At 45.7% G+C, this 18931-nt stretch overlaps 2 protein-coding genes across 3 annotated transcripts; both read right to left on the reverse strand.

Moving 5' to 3' along the window:
* Window positions 1-10350, reverse strand: CWC25 (CWC25 spliceosome associated protein). 2 transcript variants are annotated; one of them, XM_088656121.1, is made up of 10 exons: window positions 10271-10350; window positions 7801-7973; window positions 6217-6277; window positions 5388-5457; window positions 4379-4494; window positions 3759-3828; window positions 3473-3636; window positions 2617-2703; window positions 1805-1969; window positions 1-987 (listed from the first exon to the last, which is right to left on the reverse strand). In XM_088656121.1, the coding sequence occupies exons 2-10, from the start codon at window positions 7934-7936 to the stop codon at window positions 873-875; spliced, it is 984 nt and encodes a 327-aa protein (XP_088512247.1). In that variant the 5' UTR covers window positions 7937-7973; window positions 10271-10350; the 3' UTR covers window positions 1-872. The 2 variants fall into 2 exon arrangements, with proteins under 2 accessions (XP_088512247.1, XP_034992451.2); XM_035136560.3 differs by having other exon boundaries at window positions 6217-6453.
* A 1153-nt stretch (window positions 10351-11503) lies between these two features.
* SPMAP1 (sperm microtubule associated protein 1) lies at window positions 11504-17692 on the reverse strand. The gene is made up of 3 exons (XM_035135945.3): window positions 16444-17692; window positions 15270-15369; window positions 11504-11762 (listed from the first exon to the last, which is right to left on the reverse strand). The coding sequence occupies exons 1-3, from the start codon at window positions 16648-16650 to the stop codon at window positions 11605-11607; spliced, it is 465 nt and encodes a 154-aa protein (XP_034991836.1). The 5' UTR covers window positions 16651-17692; the 3' UTR covers window positions 11504-11604.
* Window positions 17693-18931: the final 1239 nt, after the last annotated feature.

Here is an 18931-nt window from a genome sequence, read left to right on the forward strand (position 1 = left end):
TTAAGAGGAACAATATCTATTATTCCAGCTGGATTGTATACAAAGATCAGCATTTACACATCACAGACTACACAAATACGGCTTTCCCATTTGGTCAGGTGTTACTTTTTGTCTATTCTTCAGAAAGCTAAGGGTTGACCACGTCAGAAAGTGCATCTGTCCCCACTAAAACGCTTGAGTAAAATAAAGCCTCGTTTTATGAAAGGCACCCCTGTCTCTACGGCATTAGCCACCCGGCACAAAATCTTATTTAAAAGTTGTTTTAAAAAATAGACTGGATGGAACACCATAGTCTTGGGGTGGGGGGTGGGGGGAGAATAACTCAACAAAACAGAAACAGAATCCAAAGGGAAACTAAAATCCCTGGCATTCTCCACTTGCCTCACTACATTTTGGACGGGTCCAGTGCCCAATAATATTAAGTTATTTAAGAAACTGAAAAGGAATTATGATCGGCCAATAAAATACACATGGTTTTGGCAGCTGTGCTCCTTGTAAGAAGTGGTGACATAATCAGAAGCGAAAGGACCACCTCTTTTTTCTTTCTGTTTCATTCACTGTGGATGCAAAACTCCTCTAGCTGATACTCCCTAGCCTAAATGTTATAGCTCTATGGAGCTTCAAGGCAGGGCCTACTGTCAAAAAGCCTTGCCAGGAGTACATAAAACTTTTCCGAAAGTTGGGACCCCACAGGCCTTTACGATATCCTAGTTTGGAAAAACGGCCCTTATAGCAAAGCATCAAAGAGAACGTCCTCCTCCGGATGCCCAGGTACAAGACCTCTCACACAGTGAGAGGATAGCTGGCCTGAGCGGTGGAGTTTATACGAAGGTTTCCCTATCTGGTCCAGTGAAGGAAGACAGAAGCAAGTCTCATCTCTGCATGAAGTTTTTTTCCAGGGCTGCCGCTGTCCTTTGGATGGAGTGAATGTTCCTCTTGACCCTGTCTTCAAGGGAGGAGGTTGACGCACTCTCAAGCTTTATGTGGCTGCAGGAAAACAGAGAGAGAAAGAAACGTGATGAGTTGGGAAAAGCAGCCTCCTGCCTTGTACCCCAAGTGTGTTTCCCACCAGAAGGAATTTTAGGCAGGAAGGAAAGAGGTGGAAATCGGCTCAGAAGAGGCAATGCCTCTTCTTAAACCACATACCAGCTGCATATGGTATACTTCCTCAGCCACGTGCAACCCTTACTGTAGTTTTGGAACTGACATTTTATAGGAACGTGTGAAGGTGTTTAAATCAAACCACTGGTCCATGTAATAATAATAATAATAATTAAAAGGTAAGGTAACGGACCCCTGGATGGTTAAGTCCAGTCAAAGGCAACTGGGGTTGCGGCACTCATCTTGCTTTCAGGCTGAGGGAGCTGGTGTGTGTCCACAGACAGCTTTCCGGGTTATGTGGCCAGCATGACTAAACCGCTTCTAGCGCAACGGGACACTGTGACGGAAGCCAGAGCGCGCGGGTACGCCATTTACCTTCCCGCCGCAGCAGTATCTATCTACTTGCACTGGCATGCTTTCGAACTGCTAGGTTGGCAGGAGCTGGGACAGAGCAATGGGCGCTCACTCCATTGCGGGGAATTGAACCGCTGACCTTCTGATCGGCAAGCCCAAGAGGCTTGGTTTAGACCACAGCGCCACCCACATCCATGTAGCCCAGTGACATCTAATCTTTTTGGCAGTGGTTCTCCAAGGTCTTCCATCACTGTCCTTTTAACTTGAGATGCCAGAGACTGAACTCAATGCACCTGCTCAGCTATAGCTCCCCCCCCCCCCAGGTTTCAGAGGAAGGAAGGAAACTCACTGTATGAACTTCCCATTGCCATTGTCAAGTTTATCCCGTGTGAGTTCTCGCTCCTCTTCTTTTCTGTGTCTGTTCACGTTCTTCGCTCTCTCCTCTTCCCGCCACTTGGCATTGTCCATCATTTCTCGACGTTTTCTCTCCAGCTCTTCCGCAGAGAGTTTTCTCCTAAAGCAGGTCAAATGCAGTTACAGTCCCCCCAGCCTCCAGTGCGAGAGCTACAGCAGAATGTTATAACTTTGATCCGTGTTATCGGATCTGAACACTGCTTGGTCTTTTTTTTGGTGAGCCAAGGAGAACATGGGTTGATGGGCGGTCATACAAATAGGGTAAATGAGAAGACCTGGGTTCAAATCAAATCCCTGCTTAACTGGGGAACTCCGAGCAAATGGATTTTTCTTAGCTACAGCAAACTGCCTCTGGCTACTTGCAGTGTGTCAAGCTCATTTAGAGCACATAGGCAATCTTGAATGTGCCCAGAAATGAAAAGGAAGTCAGAGAAGAGCATGGCATGGCACATGGGCATTAAGGGATCTAGATTTCACACCCACATCAGGATTCATCTGGTTTTAACCAGGTCTGCTGAGTACATTGGACCACCCAGGGCACAGAACTGAAGTCTAAAACTTGCTTATTAAAAAAAAAACCCTAAGAACAGCTTTCTAATCTTCAGCATCCAGGAAGGTGGACTTGAATTAAACACAAAGTGCAGGACTTTGAATATCTTCGCCTTGCTTTGCTTTCTAGAGCTCTTTCTACAGCTCTTTCCCTTTCTTCACAATGTACCCCCTGGGACTGTACCCACTTAAACATACCTTGAGGTCTGTGGTCTTCTATAGACTTCTTGCTTTGGCGAAGGACTCCTGCCTCCCATTTTTGCCTTCTGTTCCTTGATTTTGTGGCTGCAATTCAGGAAGATCCTTTTTTATTTCCACCACGAAAATAACCATTTGGTCCCAATGAGTCTTCGGACCTATTTCATTCTCCTGCCCCTTCCCAATCTTGTACTGTTACTACTATTATTATTGATTGATTGATTGAATTTGTACACCACCCTTCATCCAAAAATTACAGGGCAGGTCACAAGGTAAAAATACAAAATGAGAACATAAAATACATATTTAAAAAATGAACAAACCAATATCCCCCCCCCTCCCACAAAAAGGCCACATAATGTTAAATCAGCCAGGGAAGTGGTAATAAACTTTTTCTGTCTGGTGCCTAAAGATATATAATGAAGGTGCCTGGCAAGTCTCCCTGGGGAGAGCATTCCACAAACCATGGCAAAAACGGCCCCTTCTTCTGCTGCCACTCTCTGGACCTCTTGCAGAGGAGGCACACAAAGAAGGGTCTCGGGTGATGAACACAGGGTAGGTGAGACATGCTAGAGATGGGATTATCTCCCTTCAAGTACACTCGGACCCAGGGCCGGCTCAAGCAGGTCGGGCGCCCTGGCGCTGAGATCACGCCGCGCCCCCACCCTCGCAGCACGGCTTCTGCACGGCTTCGCGGTGCAGCGCCCCCCCCCTTGCTGGCCTAGAGCCGGGCCTGCTCAGACCCCATTTTGCTTTCTAATGATTCTAAGCCAGAAATAGCCTAGCTTCCACAGCACTATCAAGAGGCACCCAGCAACAGAAAAGAGAAGCAGGTGCCCCCCCTCTCCTTGCTTACTGTTTATTGTGCCTAGGTGACCTTGACCTTCTGTGGCTGCTCAGCTCCGCCTCGTAAGCGTTCTTCTTGCCAGACGTCCTCTCTGGCGACAGGCCTCGGCTCTTCGACCCGGAACTCTGCTGGACCTTGTGGCCAAATGTGCTTTCGCGGCTGGCGTTTTGGATCTGAAATTGGAGAAAGGTGCGACTGCTGATGGAGGCAACCGTGCTTGCCAGCCGAGGTCACCACCCCTTCCATTCTGCTACCCCCGGGGGGGGAGTATTAAGGGTAGACAGCTTGGGCGTACCTGCAAGCCATACCCGGGTATTTTGGGGTGAAGAGGCTCCGAGGAAGAGCGGTCCATTTTCTCCCGTGACCTAAAGCAAAAGACAAAGGCAAAATTTATGCCAGCCTCTTTGTCAGCCTGGTTATTACTGAACCTCTCCAGGTGGTCTGATAGCTACGGAGCCTTCAGATATTACATGGCACCTAATTCTGAATGCCTAACCTGTAGACCCCAAGCCTTGTCAAGGAACCCAGGCTAACAGATAGACAAGGGGAAAGAAAACAAGGCAAGCCTGGGGATCCAACAAGTTGCCTGAGGCAGGAGAAAGATTTACAAGTGCATAGGCTTGAAAAGGAGGCGCTTCTGCCTCCCACAAGGAAATTTCTGAAGGGAGAAAGGAAACTATTCTGCCTGTCATCGCTTTAGCAGATACTGAATATCCACTGCTGCTTCATGGGAAGAGTAGGTTCAAGTCCTATCTCTGCAGTTGTGGGCAAATCACTCTCTTCTTAGCCTCCTTTATCGACATCTAAAGGAGAGACAGAGCCCTATCTCACAAGGCCAACTGAGAGTGGAAAACACGTTGCTAATAAAGAAGAGGAAATGAATGTTGAACAAGGTTGCACTGCGTATAAACGTACTTGGCTTTCGCCTGTTCGTCTTCGCTGCTGCTGGGGCTGTGGTGCTTGTGTTTCTTGTGCTTCTTTTTCTTATCTTTCTTCTTCTTTTTCTTCTTCTTCTCCAAACTGCTTTGCAACTGGGGGTGGGGGAAGGAGAAAGATGCCAGCTCCGTATCAAACGACAGAGTGATTTATAACGCAGTTCTATCTCGTGAAGTACAGGTGAAACTCGGAAAATTAGAATATCGTCGAAAAGTGCATTTATTTCAGTAATGCAACTTATTATTTTTTATTTTTATTTTTACAAATGCTTTCTTTTGGAAATTCCACAGTAATAAAACAAATAGTTACAAAAATAAACATCGCTATTACATTTCATTAATTACATTCCATTTATAATTGACCCGCCTAACGACAAATAACTACAATTACAACAAATAAAGGCTTGACATATCTTGCTTTGCATGTCATGCATCTATCTCCTATATTGGTTTCACCTTTTAAGTTGCATTACTGAAATAAATGAACTTTTTGACAATATTCAAATTTTCCGAGTTTCACCTGTAGTGCGAGGAAAAAGACTTCTTCCAACCACCTCTCTTTGTCCTATTCTGCATTAGATAAAGTTGGAATAATTACCTCCTGATAATATACGGGTAAAAATTGCTGCTCCAACAACCGTAATCAAGCATTGGAAAGCGGGCAGGGTAGAAAGTCACCCCTCCCTGTACCAGTCTTTAAACCACCTTGGTTGTGAGCACACAATTAAAAGATGAAGGTTACATTTATCCTCAATACATTTATATCAGCACCAATATAATGCCAGGGTCCACACTGCCTTCACACCCAAACATTTCACACCCAAGCATTGGAATTAAAATACTATTCCCCCCCACACACACACCCAAAGACAGAAGACATTTTAAATGTTAATCCTTGCTATAAGGATTTATTACAGACAATAGCACAATTCTATACACGTTCCATGGAATATCAGCTAAGGATACATAGAATGGCAGCCTTAACATACCAGTTCTTTGATCTTCTTCATTTTTACAGGGTTGTTCAGAACTTCACGCTTCTTCTCTTCCTCCCTCTTCCTAAATAACAACATTAAAAACCGGGTGCAGGGGGAGGGGGAGAGGGAGAAGAGAGATGTCAAGGTTATGATGAGATTTCCCCATGCACAGCACTGTTATCCCAACATTGCAATGAAACCTAACAGCAGGGTTACATAACTGCAGGTTTCTGCAATGTAATGTAATGTCTCAGCTTTACATTTTTCTTACATCTTTGTCTTACTAGAAAGGTAAAGGGACCCCTGACCATTAGGTCCAGTCGTGGACGACTCTGGAGTTGCGGCGCTCATCTCGCTTTATTAGCCGAGGGAGCCGGCGTACAGCTTCTGGGTCATATGGCCAGCATGACTGAGCTGCTTCTGGCGAACCAGAGCAGCGCACGGAAACGCTGTTTACCTTCCTGCTGGAGCGGTACCTATTTATCTACTTGCACTTTGACATGCTTTCAAACTGCTAGGTTGGCAGGAGCTGGGACAGAGCAACGGGAGCTCACCCCGTCGCAGGGATTCAAACTGCCGACCTTCTGATCAGCAAGCCCTAGGCTCTGTGGTTTAGACCACAGCTACTACTGGTGTTTTAAAGCCACTTTTGGGAGTCTTTTTAGCAAGGTAAAAAACCCCACTTTAAATAAATACATATTGAAGTGGGGAACTGGTGACGCTAATGAAAACAGTACTGTAAGTCGGCATCCTCCCACTGTAAAAAGGCCTTGACTCCCCTGTACTTTACAAAACATACACAGCACCAACTGGTTCCATATAAAGCTAAAGTTTTTCCTACCTTATCATGAACAGCGGGTCTTCTCGGATCTTGCTGGCCATATCCAAGGCGGAGTTGGCACCTGCTGGGGCAAAGATAGAGCCTGGCAGGAGGCCGGTCTCAGAAGAACAGCCCATTTCCTTGTCCTCCATGGGCTCAAAGACGTATTTGTCAACTGGGCGGCCCATAAGGTATTCATCTCTGCTCACCATGCCTCCTGGTCCTTGGTACATCCACTCCAGCTTCTCATCTTTTTTCCTAATTCATTGGCGGAAAAGGACATTAAACATATTTTTCAGACCAAGGCAGGAGACAAAGTGGGTGGGAGCTGAGAGAAAAGCAAAAGATGTCTCCTCTACAACAGAAGCATTTCTCAAACCGTTATAAGGAAGAGTTGACCAAGGAAGGTGAAGCAGATCTGGGGTAATTTTAAACTTTCTAAAATACGTTTTTGTGTCTGTGCTTTGTTTAGAAATCGTGCATGTTAGAAACAGAAATAAAGACACGGGTACACAAGCCAGTGTTAGACATTAGCTGGGCACCAGGTGCATTTTGCTACTGGCACTGGTCCAATTGCGACCCAGGATTGTTATTTTTTTCAGCTGGGATTCACCGGAACTCAGTTCCGGCACACCTCAGGTAGGCGCCATTATCATTCTAAGAGAACGAGGAAGGCGTTCTTGGTGAGTTCTGGCACATCTTTTTCTAGAAAAATAGCACTGTTGCAACCACATGGAGATCTCTGGATGCCAGGCTGGTAACTGACATTTCCATCTGGCTGGCCAGTTTTCTTAAGCAGGTATGCAGAAGAGCTTAGTTAATGCATTTAAATCCCACGTTTTTCTCCAAGGAGTACATGGTTCACCCCTCAACCCCCAGTTAATCCCTAAAATGACCTTGTGAGGTAGGTTAAGAGGCTGGGACTGGCCCAAGGTCACCCAGTCAGCTTCATGACTGAGTAGGGATTTGAACCCAATTCTTCCAGGTAGTGGTCCAACACTCTAACCCAACACTCTAACTCTATCCCCAACCACTGGTCCTGTTAGCTAGGGATCATGAGTTGTAGGCCAAATCATCTGGAGGGCCGCAGTTTGGGGATGCCTGCTCTAACCACTACACCACACTGGCGTCCTAGAGTACTTCTGTTATGGGGCTGCTATATAATTTAAGTGAGTAAACAGATATGGGGGAAACAAAATGTCACTTAGAGAGGGATCTGAAATATTTTCCTTGAGGCTTGAATTTGTTTTATTCTGGATTATTTTATTTGACGTTTCAATGTGTTGTAAACCACTTTGAGAGTTTTTTTAAAATATTTAAAGCAGTATAGAAATGAAATGAATAGAAATAATAAGCCTCACCCGGGGGGGGGGGTTGCCTACCTTATATATCTGAGTTTCTGACCCTGAACAGGTATAATTTCACTCCAAACTTTCCCCAAAGAACCTGAGAAACTATCATCCTATGAGGCTGTTTCTACTAACTGATTCATATTCCTGTGGTGTTTCGGTCACCCGGGTAGCTGCTTGGAGAAGCAATCCTAAGCACCTGCTCAATTTAAGCCCTAAATATGCCCGCCGGCCAAGGAAATCCTGCCCCACATACTTGACTGCCCCCACGTCCTCCGCATAACGCTGCATTTCCTCCCGCGCTCGTTCTTCATGTAGCTCCCGCTGCAGCTCCTCGATTTTCTTCCGTTCGGCTTCATGCTTCTGTTCTGCCTTCCAGACTTTCTCCACATTGCGCAGGGTTTGGGGGTGCCAGCTTTTCTTGAGGTTCTGCAAACAAGAATGAGCCCCTTGAATTGAGGTACACAACAGGTGATATGGTTTCCCTTGCCAATGGTGTACCAAAACCGCGAACGCTGCCGGGAACAATAAGGGGAAAGAAACCACTGAAGCGCAGATTTCTCCCGATTTCCTGAGTGGCCGGAATGACCCTTCCTCAAATACTGGTAAGTTCACTATCATTTTTAATATTCTGTTGGGAGCCACCCAATGTGGCTGGGGAGGCTTGGCAGATAGGCAGGGAATAAGTAATATTATTATTATTATTATTATTATTATTATTATTACACTGACTGACAGCTGGTTTCTAGGGTTCCCGACAGGAGGCATTCCCAGCTCTAGCTGCAGCTGCCATGGCTTGCACGCATCTCCCACACACACAAAAATTTAAGCAACTGAATATTGATAAAATTAAAACAAGAGAGAGTTTTAATTCCATCAATATTCAATTGTGCTTTAAGATTGCTTTCTCTTTTAGCCGTTCTTATTTTTATCTGTAAGCTGCTTTGACTCCTGTCAGGGAAAAGGCAGGGGCACAGTATTAATAAATATATAACAACAACAACAACTAACTTGGCATAGCTCAGTTGGTACAGCAGGAGACTCTTCCTATCAAGAGTCATGGGTAATTGCCAGAATTGGGTAAAAGATTCCTGCCCTGCGCGGGGTTGGACTAGATGACCCTCGTGGTGCCTTCTAATTCTACAATTCTATGATCCTATCATTCTAACCTGGGCAATTCTAAAAGCAAGGCAGACCACCACCATCGTTTTGTTTGTATGCCACCTTTCCATAGTTAGAAACATGCTTCAAGGCAACTTACAACAGTAATAATGTTACTTGCCCGAAAATGGAAAGAAGAAAAAGTCCTGGCAAAAGAAGAATGGATACAAAAATTTGTGGAATATGCAGAAATGACAAAACTTATCGGGAAAATAAGAAATCAAGATAACAAACTTTTTATAAAAGAATGGAAATGGTTTATTGAATATTTACAAATAAACTGTAAACAGATAAGAAAATTGGCAGGATTATTGAAATAGCCTGCAGTTTTATGTGTATATATTTAAAGTAGATGAGTAAATTTGGATAAATGAGTAAATATATATTTTAAGTAAATGAATTAATTTGGATATGCAGAAAATATTAAAAATAAATTTAAGGTACCACAGAAAAAGGGGGTAATAATAATAATGATTTATTATTTATAACCCACCCATCTAGCAGGGTTTCCCCAGCCACTCTGGGCGGCTCCCAACAGAATATTAAAAACATGATAAAACATCAAACATTAAAACTTCCCTAAACAGGGTTGCCTTCAGATGTCTTCTAAAAGTCAGATAGTTGTTTATTTCCTTGACATCTGATGGGAGGGCATTCCACAGGGCAGGCGCCACTACTGAGAAGGCCCTCTGTCTGGTTCCCTGTAACCTCACTTCTCGCAGTGAGGGAACCGCCAGAAGGCCCTCGGAGCTGGACCTCAGTGTCTGGGCAGAACGATGGGGGTGGAGATGCTCCTTCAGGTATACTGGGCTGAGGCCTTTAAAGGCTTTAAAGGTCAGCACCAACACTTTGAATTGTGCTCGGAAACGTACTGGGAGCCAATGTAGGCCTTTTAGGACCGGTGTTATGTGGTCTCAGCGGCTGCTCCCAGTCACCAGTCTAGCTTCCGCATTCTGGATTAGCTGCAGTTTCCCGGTCACCTTCAAAGGTAGCCCCACGTAGAGCACATTGCAGTAGTCCAAGCGGGAGATAACCAGAGAATGCACCACACTGGCAGCAAGTCAAGTTTTGAAATGTTAAAATGATTGTGAAATTATTGAAATTCATAAAATTTAAAATTGTAAGTTAAATATTTTTTTTTAAATAATAAAAATACAACTTACAACATGAAAAGATTTAGATAACTACACACAAGACAAAAGCAGGTGCTCTGCCGTTCATCTGTGACCCAGTGTGAACGCCTAGCGTCTTACAATAATACCTCACTTCCCTTTCAAAGCTGGGTCTCCCCCCCCCCCATCTGAGCGTTGGCCTCCAGGGCCTTCGCATCATAGACTCAGAACTGTAGAGTCTGAAGGGACACCCGGGGGTCATCCAGTCCGACCCCTAGGGGGGGAAACAAACCCCACAACACTTCAGTGCTTCCACTGGGGCTCGAACTTCCCACACCACCCTTCCTTGTCAACAGTTCACAGCTTTTTTGGGAGGAAGAACTATCCCCAATGTCCTCCCCCCACCCTCCCCCTCTTCACCCGCCCCCCGCCCCCACCCACCCCCGTCCTTACCAGGTCGCCTCCCCCCATGTCGACTGCGGAGGAGGCCGCACCGTCCGGCTGCTTCTTCGCCGCTTGCCCCTTCCGATCTCTTCTTCAGCCGTCGCGGCGTGATGACGTCGCCCAACTCGCCTCTCCCCCCCCCCCCGCCTCCAATAAATCGGCCCTGCGCTTTTGGCCGCAAGGTGACGCTAAGGACACACGCAGAGGCGCGCGATTCCCTCATTGTTGCATTGTTGAGGGTTGGGCTAGAACAGATGACCCTGGTTGTCCCTTCCAACTCTACCGTTCTGATTCTATGAATTCTAAGCGCACAACTCTCTCTCTCTCTCTCTCTCTCTCTTGCTTTCTTCCTCACTGTCGTTTCTGGCAGTCTTTTCTTTTTTTAAGCAATAAGTGGTGTATAAACTTTATGAAATAAATAAATAAATGGCAAAGGTACAATATAATAACAATCGTAAAATTATATGGGCAGATATTATTATAATATAATATAATCAGTGTTTCTTTTCTGGGAGGACACGGATACACATACCCCTAAACATATTTGTGAATCTTACAAGAGCAGAATTACATTTTTAATTTCTTCTCTAGCATGGTGAATCTTCAGTTCCACTGCTACCCCTGATGGCAGCCTTTTATCCTTTTACTGTACTGTATTTATTTTTCCCAATTTGAACTATAAAATGGTGGTTTTCTTGAGTCAAAATGAGAGTACCCCTAAGCTTTTTTAAAGAAAAACCCCACTAAATATAAATATAACATAATATCTGCCCATATGATTTCCGGTACATGGACTTTTATTGGAATTTTACTTTTATTGTAATGCTGCCTTTTAAAATGGTGTGCTAGAGGGGGTCCTGCTTTGAGCCCCTTCCCCTGTCTCAGCCCTGATAAGAAGGCTTTTTTTGTCCCAGCATCCAGTTTCCAACAGTGGAGGGGAACCACACAAGCAGGGCATACTGCTACCCTCTTGAAATGACCGTGCTGCAAGATGTGGACTCCCTCCATGCAGACTGAAGGTGCAAAAAAACCCTATTTCTTAAAGCTACAACAGTCTCTGCCGCGTCTCAATTCTCCAAAGGAACACAGGCCCTGCCTGGGTGAGTGCCTGGAACACCCCCCCCCCGGGCCCTTGCCCGCGCTCGGCAGAGAGGGGGGGGAGGCACCCAACCTTTGTAACATTATTCTTCCTCCCCCCCCCCCCAAACACAGAAGCGCACACACAATGTTCATCTAAATAAATTAAAAGTATATATTTTTATTAATTTGGAGAAATCAAGATAATAGTCAACAAATGGAGAGTGTGATTAGAGGACGGCAGTGAAGAAATCCTATGCTACGCTTCAATGGATGGGGAAACATGTGACTTCGCCAAAGCAAGAGGAACGGGCGCGGAGATCAGGTGTGTTGCGGCGGTATCCGTAACGTCCATTGAACCCTTTCACCGGCTTTACGTCCATCAAGTGCCAATAGTGGCCAGCCACTTGCTGCGGAGAGTGACCTGTATGTGGGGAGAGGGGGAGAAAGTAATTCTTTATTACCCTTGTGGTAAGAAAATTCCTCTAATTCCCTTATGGGGTTTCCAGAGCCTGTATAGAGTCCCTCCCCGGTCGGAGAGAAAGCAGGGGCCAACCAGAGAATCTTGAAAGCAAAGCGGCTGGTAGGCCTGATCTTCATTTAAAAGGAAATAAACTGTTGCAACAGGGTCACCACACGCAGGACAGAGAAGAACCCTGAACAATGGTGCGCAAGACCCTATAATGGCATTTGGAATTGCCCACGCTGTACCCCAAGACCACCCCCCCCCAAACATCATACATACATCACAGGAGGAGGCTGTCTTCAGCAGAAATTTGAGAGTGTTGCTTCTCTCCTGTCTGCCAGGGTACCTGATATTGCCTTACTTGGTTGCATTTTCTGGGTAGCCTGGCTATCCAGGTGACGGTAAATACTTTAGTACAGTAAATACTAAATTTACTGAATCTCTTGCACATATTGAGTTTGCTCAGCTTAACGGATACAGTGAAACCTCGGTTTTCAAGCATCTCGGACATTTCGGAAAGCCAAACGCCAAAAACCTGGAAGTAATTGTTTCTGTTTTTGAATGCGCATCGGAAGTCGAACGGCTTCCGCTGCATGTTTTTCCTTTTTCTCAGTGGATTTTGCCAACCGCCCATTGCTCCTCGGTTTTCAGACATTTCAGAAGTCGAACGGTCATTTTTTACCCCAGACCTCTCACACTGTTTATGTTATCTGCAAATGCCATTTCGATAAGAGACATCAAGCTGCTGACAGGATCGGTCCCACAAGTCCCTGCATCAGAGACCTTCAGGTTATCTTGCCCTCCTAAGGTAAGAGGTCGTAACATCCTTTGTGTGTAGCCAAAGGTGAATGCTGCCGTTGGGCTAAGGATGTTTAGCTGCCCTTGGGTTATAGCAAAGAAGGTGACATGGGTGGCGCTGTGGTCTAAACCACTGAGCCTCTTGGGCTTGCTGATCAGAACGTCGGCAGTTCGAATCCCCACAATGGGGTGAGCTCCTGTTGCTCTGTCCCAGCTCCTGCCTACCTAGCAGTTCGAAAACATGCCAGTGCAAGTAGATAAATAGGTACTGCTGTGGTGGGAAGGTAAACAGTGTTTCCGTGCACTCTGGTTTCCATCACGGTGTTCCGTTGCGGTTAAGCCATGCTGGCCACATGACCTGGAAAACTGTCTGTGGACAAACGCCAGCTCCCTCGGCCTGAAAGCGAGATGAGTGCTGTACCCCATAGTTGCCTTTGACAAGTCCAGGGGTCCTTTGCAGTTCAAGGGGACTGTTTTCTGATTGAGTTCATATAGGACTTTAGGCTAATTTTGAACTAGTTTTGTAGCCAAGAGGCTGAGCCAGGAGAGGTTGCATCCATTAGGGAGAATGGGGCTCTGAGTCAGCCTCCACCTGCCTGCCTTGATACTTATGACCTCTCCAAATAGCTGGCAGCTTCCTCCTCTAGCTTTCCACTTGTAGATCTCAGGGAGGAGGGTGGGGTCAAAGATAGGATTAGTTGGCTCTGTCCTGCTGTTGAGCAAGACCTCCTCCATGCTTGCTTTAACCGAAACAAGACTAATGCCACCTTGAACCAAAACGGACACCCTTTTGAGAATCATGCTGAAATGCAAGCTCAAGGAACAGGAAAAAAAGGACAATGACTGCAAGGACAAAGGTGCAAGGGCATGACCTTTAAAGAGGGGTATAAACAGGAAAATGTATCGCTAGCCGAGGTGAGAAACATCTGTATTTGCAGTTAAAATGGCAGCAAGACTGTATCGGCGGGCGTCTTGCATGTCTAAGTTACATGACTATAAAAATTGTGTGCAAACAGAGATTGGGGTTCAGCCTCTGAATCTCTGATCACTTGCTGTAATCTTTCCTGCTCAAGCAAGAAACAGAATTTTGCTTTTGCAGATTCCTTGGGTGTCACTTGTCGTTGCTAGCGAGTAAAGCAGGCACCCCCAAACTGCGGCCCTCCAGATGTTTTGGCCTACAACTCCCATCATCCCTAGCTAACAGGACCAGTGGTCAGGGAACATGGGAATTGTAGTCCAAAACATCTGGAGGGCCGAAGTTTGGGGATGCTTGGAGTAAAGGATTTGTCTGTGTGAAAGACCTTAGGTGGGGTTTTCCCACATTGCCAGGGAACTGTGAGAATTGTCATTCTATGAAGGGAATAGGGCAGGCATCCCCAAACTGCGGCCCTCCAGATGTTTTGGCCTACAACTCCCATCATCCCTAGCTAACAGGACCAGTGGTCAGGGAACATGGGAATTGTAGTCCAAAACATCTGGAGGGCCGAAGTTTGGGGATGCCTGGAATAGGGGTTAAGCGCGCTTAACAAACTACAATTCCCATGATTCCATGGGGGGCGGGAAGCCATGATTGGTTTACAAACTTAATCCATTCCAGAAGTCTGTCCTTAAACCAAGGTGTTCTGGAAACCAAGGCGTGCTTTCCCAAAGCAGCGGGGGACTTAATTTACAAATGGAACACACTCAACATGTTCTGCTTTCCAAGGCAAAGTTCACAAACCAAAAAAAAACTACTTCTGGGTTTGCAGCGTTCTTAATCCAAGTTGTTCATAACCATAGCTGCCAAGTTATCCCTTTTTTAAAGGGATTTTCCCTTATGCTGAATAGGCTTCCTCACGAGAAAAGGGAAAACTTGGCAGCTATGTCATAAACTAAGCCAGGCATCCCCAAACTGCGGCCCTCCAGATGTTTTGGCCTACAACTCCCATGATCCCTAGCTAACAGGACCAGTGGTCGGGGAAGATGGGAATTGTAGTCCAAAACATCTGGAGGGCCACAGTTTGGAGATGCCTGAACTAAGCTGTTCTTAAACCAAGGTACCACTGTACTGCTTTAAATGTATCGCATGGTGAAAATGGTAAAGGGACCCCTGACCATTAGGTCCAGTCGTGACGGACTCTGGGGTTGCGCGCTCATCTCACATTATTGGCCGAGGGAGCCGGCGTATAGCTTCCAGGTCATGTGGCCAGCATGACAAAGCCGCTTCTGGCAAACCAGAGCAGCACATGGAAACGCCGTTTACCTTTCCCGCTGTAGCGGTTCCTATTTATCTACTTGCATTTTGACGTGCTTTCGAACTGCTAGGTTGGCAGGAGCTGGGACCGAGCAACGGGAGCTCACCCCGTCACAGGGATTCGAACTGCCGACCTTCTGATCAGCAAGCCCTAGGCTCAGTGGTTTAACCACAGCGCCACCTGGGTCCCTTATATCGCATGGATGTGGCCTAAATTAAGTTGTTTCTGCAGCATCAAACACAGCTTCAAAAGCCTTTGATTGCCACAATGAAATAGGGGGAAACAGCTCCAAGGAGGTAGAGAGAAAGAGAGGGAGGGAGGGAGGGAGGGAGGGAGGGAGGGAGGGAGGGAGGGAGGGAGGGAGGGAGGGAGGGAGGGAGGGACGCAGGGAAATGAAACACAGGCATAGGAAAAGGCACAGGATTTCTCTCACCTGCCCCGGCCCAATTTCTCCTGTTCAAGTACCTCTGTCCTGGCCCATAGATATGAAAATAATCTACTATCCAGCCATCCCTCGAGGTACCTCCGCGGGTCTGTAACAAGCAAAAGCAATTAAAAAAATATTAATGATGCTGCTTAGCATTTTAGTACCAGCAACGTGCTAGGGGCTGTACGGAACTCGTTTTTTAAAAAAGCCCTTCTAGTTAAGATATTTTTGGGCGCGGCGAAGCGATTAAATTTGTGGGGCGGGGAAGGAGGGGTCTTTTCAACTTTTCACATTGCCCAGCATGTTCCTTTTCCCTTTTCCTAATGTAATTGGGGCTGATGTCATAGGGGCATGCAGTGCATACAGTGAGGTCATAGAGGCAGCTGTGACATCAAGCAGCAAAAGCCGATACATTCCAAGAAAGGGAAGTCCAAATATAGAAGATGTTGAAGATTTCACACACCTCTTCTGAACACCCATGCTATAGGCTCCTTCTGAACACCTATAGACACCTAGTATAGAAGATGCACAGCCTATCTATCTTTTGGAAACATCCCAAGGTCTTTTAAGTAGGACACAATTTATTCTTTTGAAGTAGGGCATGGTTCAGGTGTTTGAAGTGCTGAATGGATTGGAATCTGGCTGGACACTTAAAAAAGAGCTTGACAGGGGCATGACAGACACTTTGTACTAACGTAAAGCTATTCTAATGCCTCCAGAAGCAACCTAGATTTAGAATAATTGAAAAGGCAACAATGGATTTTACTAGCCTAATGGGCAAAACAGTAACGTCTGTATGGCTAAGCACTTCAGACGCCGATCCAGCCTTTTATTAACTCCCTCCAAGGCAGGTGAACCCACACACCACTCCAAGAGCAATGGATTCTATCACTATACACTTTCAAAAGTTGCACAATGCTTTGCATTCTCAATTAAATTGCAGCACATGGCAACCCACCCCCTACCACTGCAGAAGCAGACACTTTGCACAGCCAAGGAAAGCATAGCAGCACACTATTATGGGATGGAGGAGTTGGCCTGGCTGGAAAACTCCAAGTGGGCACAAACTAAGAGCAAGTTTCTACGGCAAATTGTCCTGCAGAATCGCAAGTCAGCAGATCCCGCGGTACCTGTGTGATTGTCGGCAGAGTTGGTTTCATTATCCTAGAGAGGCACTTACCTGTTCTGTCTTCTTCAGCACAGATTTGACCACTGGGGATGAGAAGTAGCTGGCCGCGTGGATGTCCAGCTGAGCATTATAAGGAGGCAAGGCAGACCACAGCCTGGGCAGGAGATTGGTGTAGCTGCTTGCTATAGTGTCTACGGCCACACCATCGAGGATGAATTCCTTTTGCCTTTGCAGGCATCGCCGTGTGACACAAGTCATGTTTTGTCAGAGGCAAGAGAAAAAGCCGCTGGTCACTATCCCCAGCTGTACCACTTTCCCTGTCGCCTCCCCAGCAACTTTCACTATTTCCTGACCACACAATCGGTGTCACTGTGATGCTGTCAGCATAGACAATTGCCTCCTAACAACCAAGAGGTTGCCAACAGGTTGTTAGGCTTGAGATGACTCATCTCAGGCATGGATGGTATGTCTTGATCGATTAAGGTGGGGGGAGGATAATCCTTTCCAGTGGAACAGAAGAGTTGGAAGGGACCCTGAGGGTCATCTAATCCACCCCTCTGCAGTTCAGAAATTCTGCCCAGAGCCTTCCCTGGGTGGGCTCGAACCACCAACCTTCTGGTTAACAGATGCACTGACCCATTGCACATAAATGTCTTTATTTTAAATCCTCTCATTTCATTAATGAACCTACCCTCAAAAAAATGGGCCATGGGAGTTGGAATTTCTCTAATACATAATAAAAATCTTTTAACAAAACGCTCAAGATCTTGAGTAATATTTATATGCCGTGAAAAAATATATTCTTTTCTGCTCCATTTCTTAGCTGCTTCTTTCTTCAGCTGTGAGCCATCTGCATGCACAGCAAGGTACATATTTATTTTTAAGGACTTCACATACATACTTGGGAGAACTCAAATGTAGACATCACATTCTGAGCTCAGTAATTCACCCTGCCTTATTTGTGCTGGAGAATTGTGGGCATGATGCCCTCAGACACCTCCCTTGGCAACTCCCAAGGTCCCCTGTCCCTTCAAATTTCATACATTTTCCCTAAAATAGGCTTTTCTCTTGTGGGTGCTACCTGCTAGTCGAATAGTTTGGTGGTGTAGGCTTATTGCCTGTTGGTGGGAGGTTATCATTGTGCTATTCTTGCGAAACTGCTATTTTGCGGCGCCCAGCAGAGTTCTTTAAATTCCTAAACGTGCTCCTTAGTCCAGCAGGTTTGGCAATCCCTGACACACACAAATAAAAGTAGAGAATTCTGATATTCTCCCATGGCTGTACTGAACAAAGTTCTTATTGCGAAGAACCTACTCCCAACAGGGTGCAAGGAGTACCGGTACATTAAAAAGTACACATCCCACTAAATAATCACTACAGGATTATCTAGCGCAGGCTTCCACAAACTCGGCCCTCCAGATGTTTTTGGTCTACAACTCCCATGATCCCTAGCTAACAGGACCAGTGTTAAGGGATGATGGAAATTGTAGTCTCAAAACATCTGGAGCAGGCACCCCCAAACTTCGGCCCTCCAGATGTTTTGGACTACAATTCCCATCTTCCCCGACCACTGGACCTGTTAGCTAGGGATCATGGGAGTTGTAGGCCAAAACATCTGGAGGGCCGCAGTTTGGGGATGCCTGATCTGGAGGGCCGAGTTTGAGGAAGCTTGATCTAGTGGTTTGTCATTATTTATTTTACGGCTTAAAAATATTTTAACTCTCTTTTGTTTTGCCCAGAGTTAAAATAGGACAGTACAAGCATAGAAAAAACCTACCCAAGTCTCTATCCCGTACGGACTAAAAGTTAAACTTTAAATACTTTCAGCAACACCTTTGGAACTTCAAAGTTTAAAATATTTTAATTCTACTATCCTTGCTCAGGAACTGATACAGGTATAACTGCATAATTAACATGAATGGTTAGCAAAATAAAAAAATTCCTTCAGTAGCACCTTAAAGACCAACTAAGTTTATATTTTAGTATGAGCTTTCGTGTGCATGCACACTTCTTCAGATACGCACACTTCTTCAGATACTTCTTCAGATATGCACACTTCTTCAGATACTTCTTCAGATAAATATAAACTTAGTTGGTCTTTAAGGTGCTACTGAAGGAATTTTTTTATTTTGCTTCGACTCAGACCAACACGGCTACCTACCTGTAACTAGATGAATGGTTAGGTTCTCAACTTGTTAAAAAGGAATAAATAGTACAGAAAGATATTCCAAAAGATCACAGACGAGATGCAGAAGAGCACTGGGCATGATACAGACTGGTGTAATGCCAAAGGCCAACCAGCATTGATACTTGCGCAAGCTGGGAAATTACCACAGAGTATGCTTATTCAACTGGTTCCAAGTACCCATAACTGGATCACAGGCTTGGCTTACAGGTGGGCTAACCTTCCTCAGAAGACTGATATTAAGGCTCTAGGGTGTAGGACACAAGCCCAAATCCTAGTGTTTTCTGGCAAGCAGATGAATTGCAAGGAAGTTGCATGAAAGCATAATTTCACTGAACTGGGAACACATAGCAG

This window comes from Zootoca vivipara, chromosome 12, assembly GCF_965207765.1.
Source record: "Zootoca vivipara chromosome 12, rZooViv2.hap1.1, whole genome shotgun sequence".
In the NCBI taxonomy this organism is placed as follows: Eukaryota; Metazoa; Chordata; class Lepidosauria; order Squamata; family Lacertidae; genus Zootoca; species Zootoca vivipara.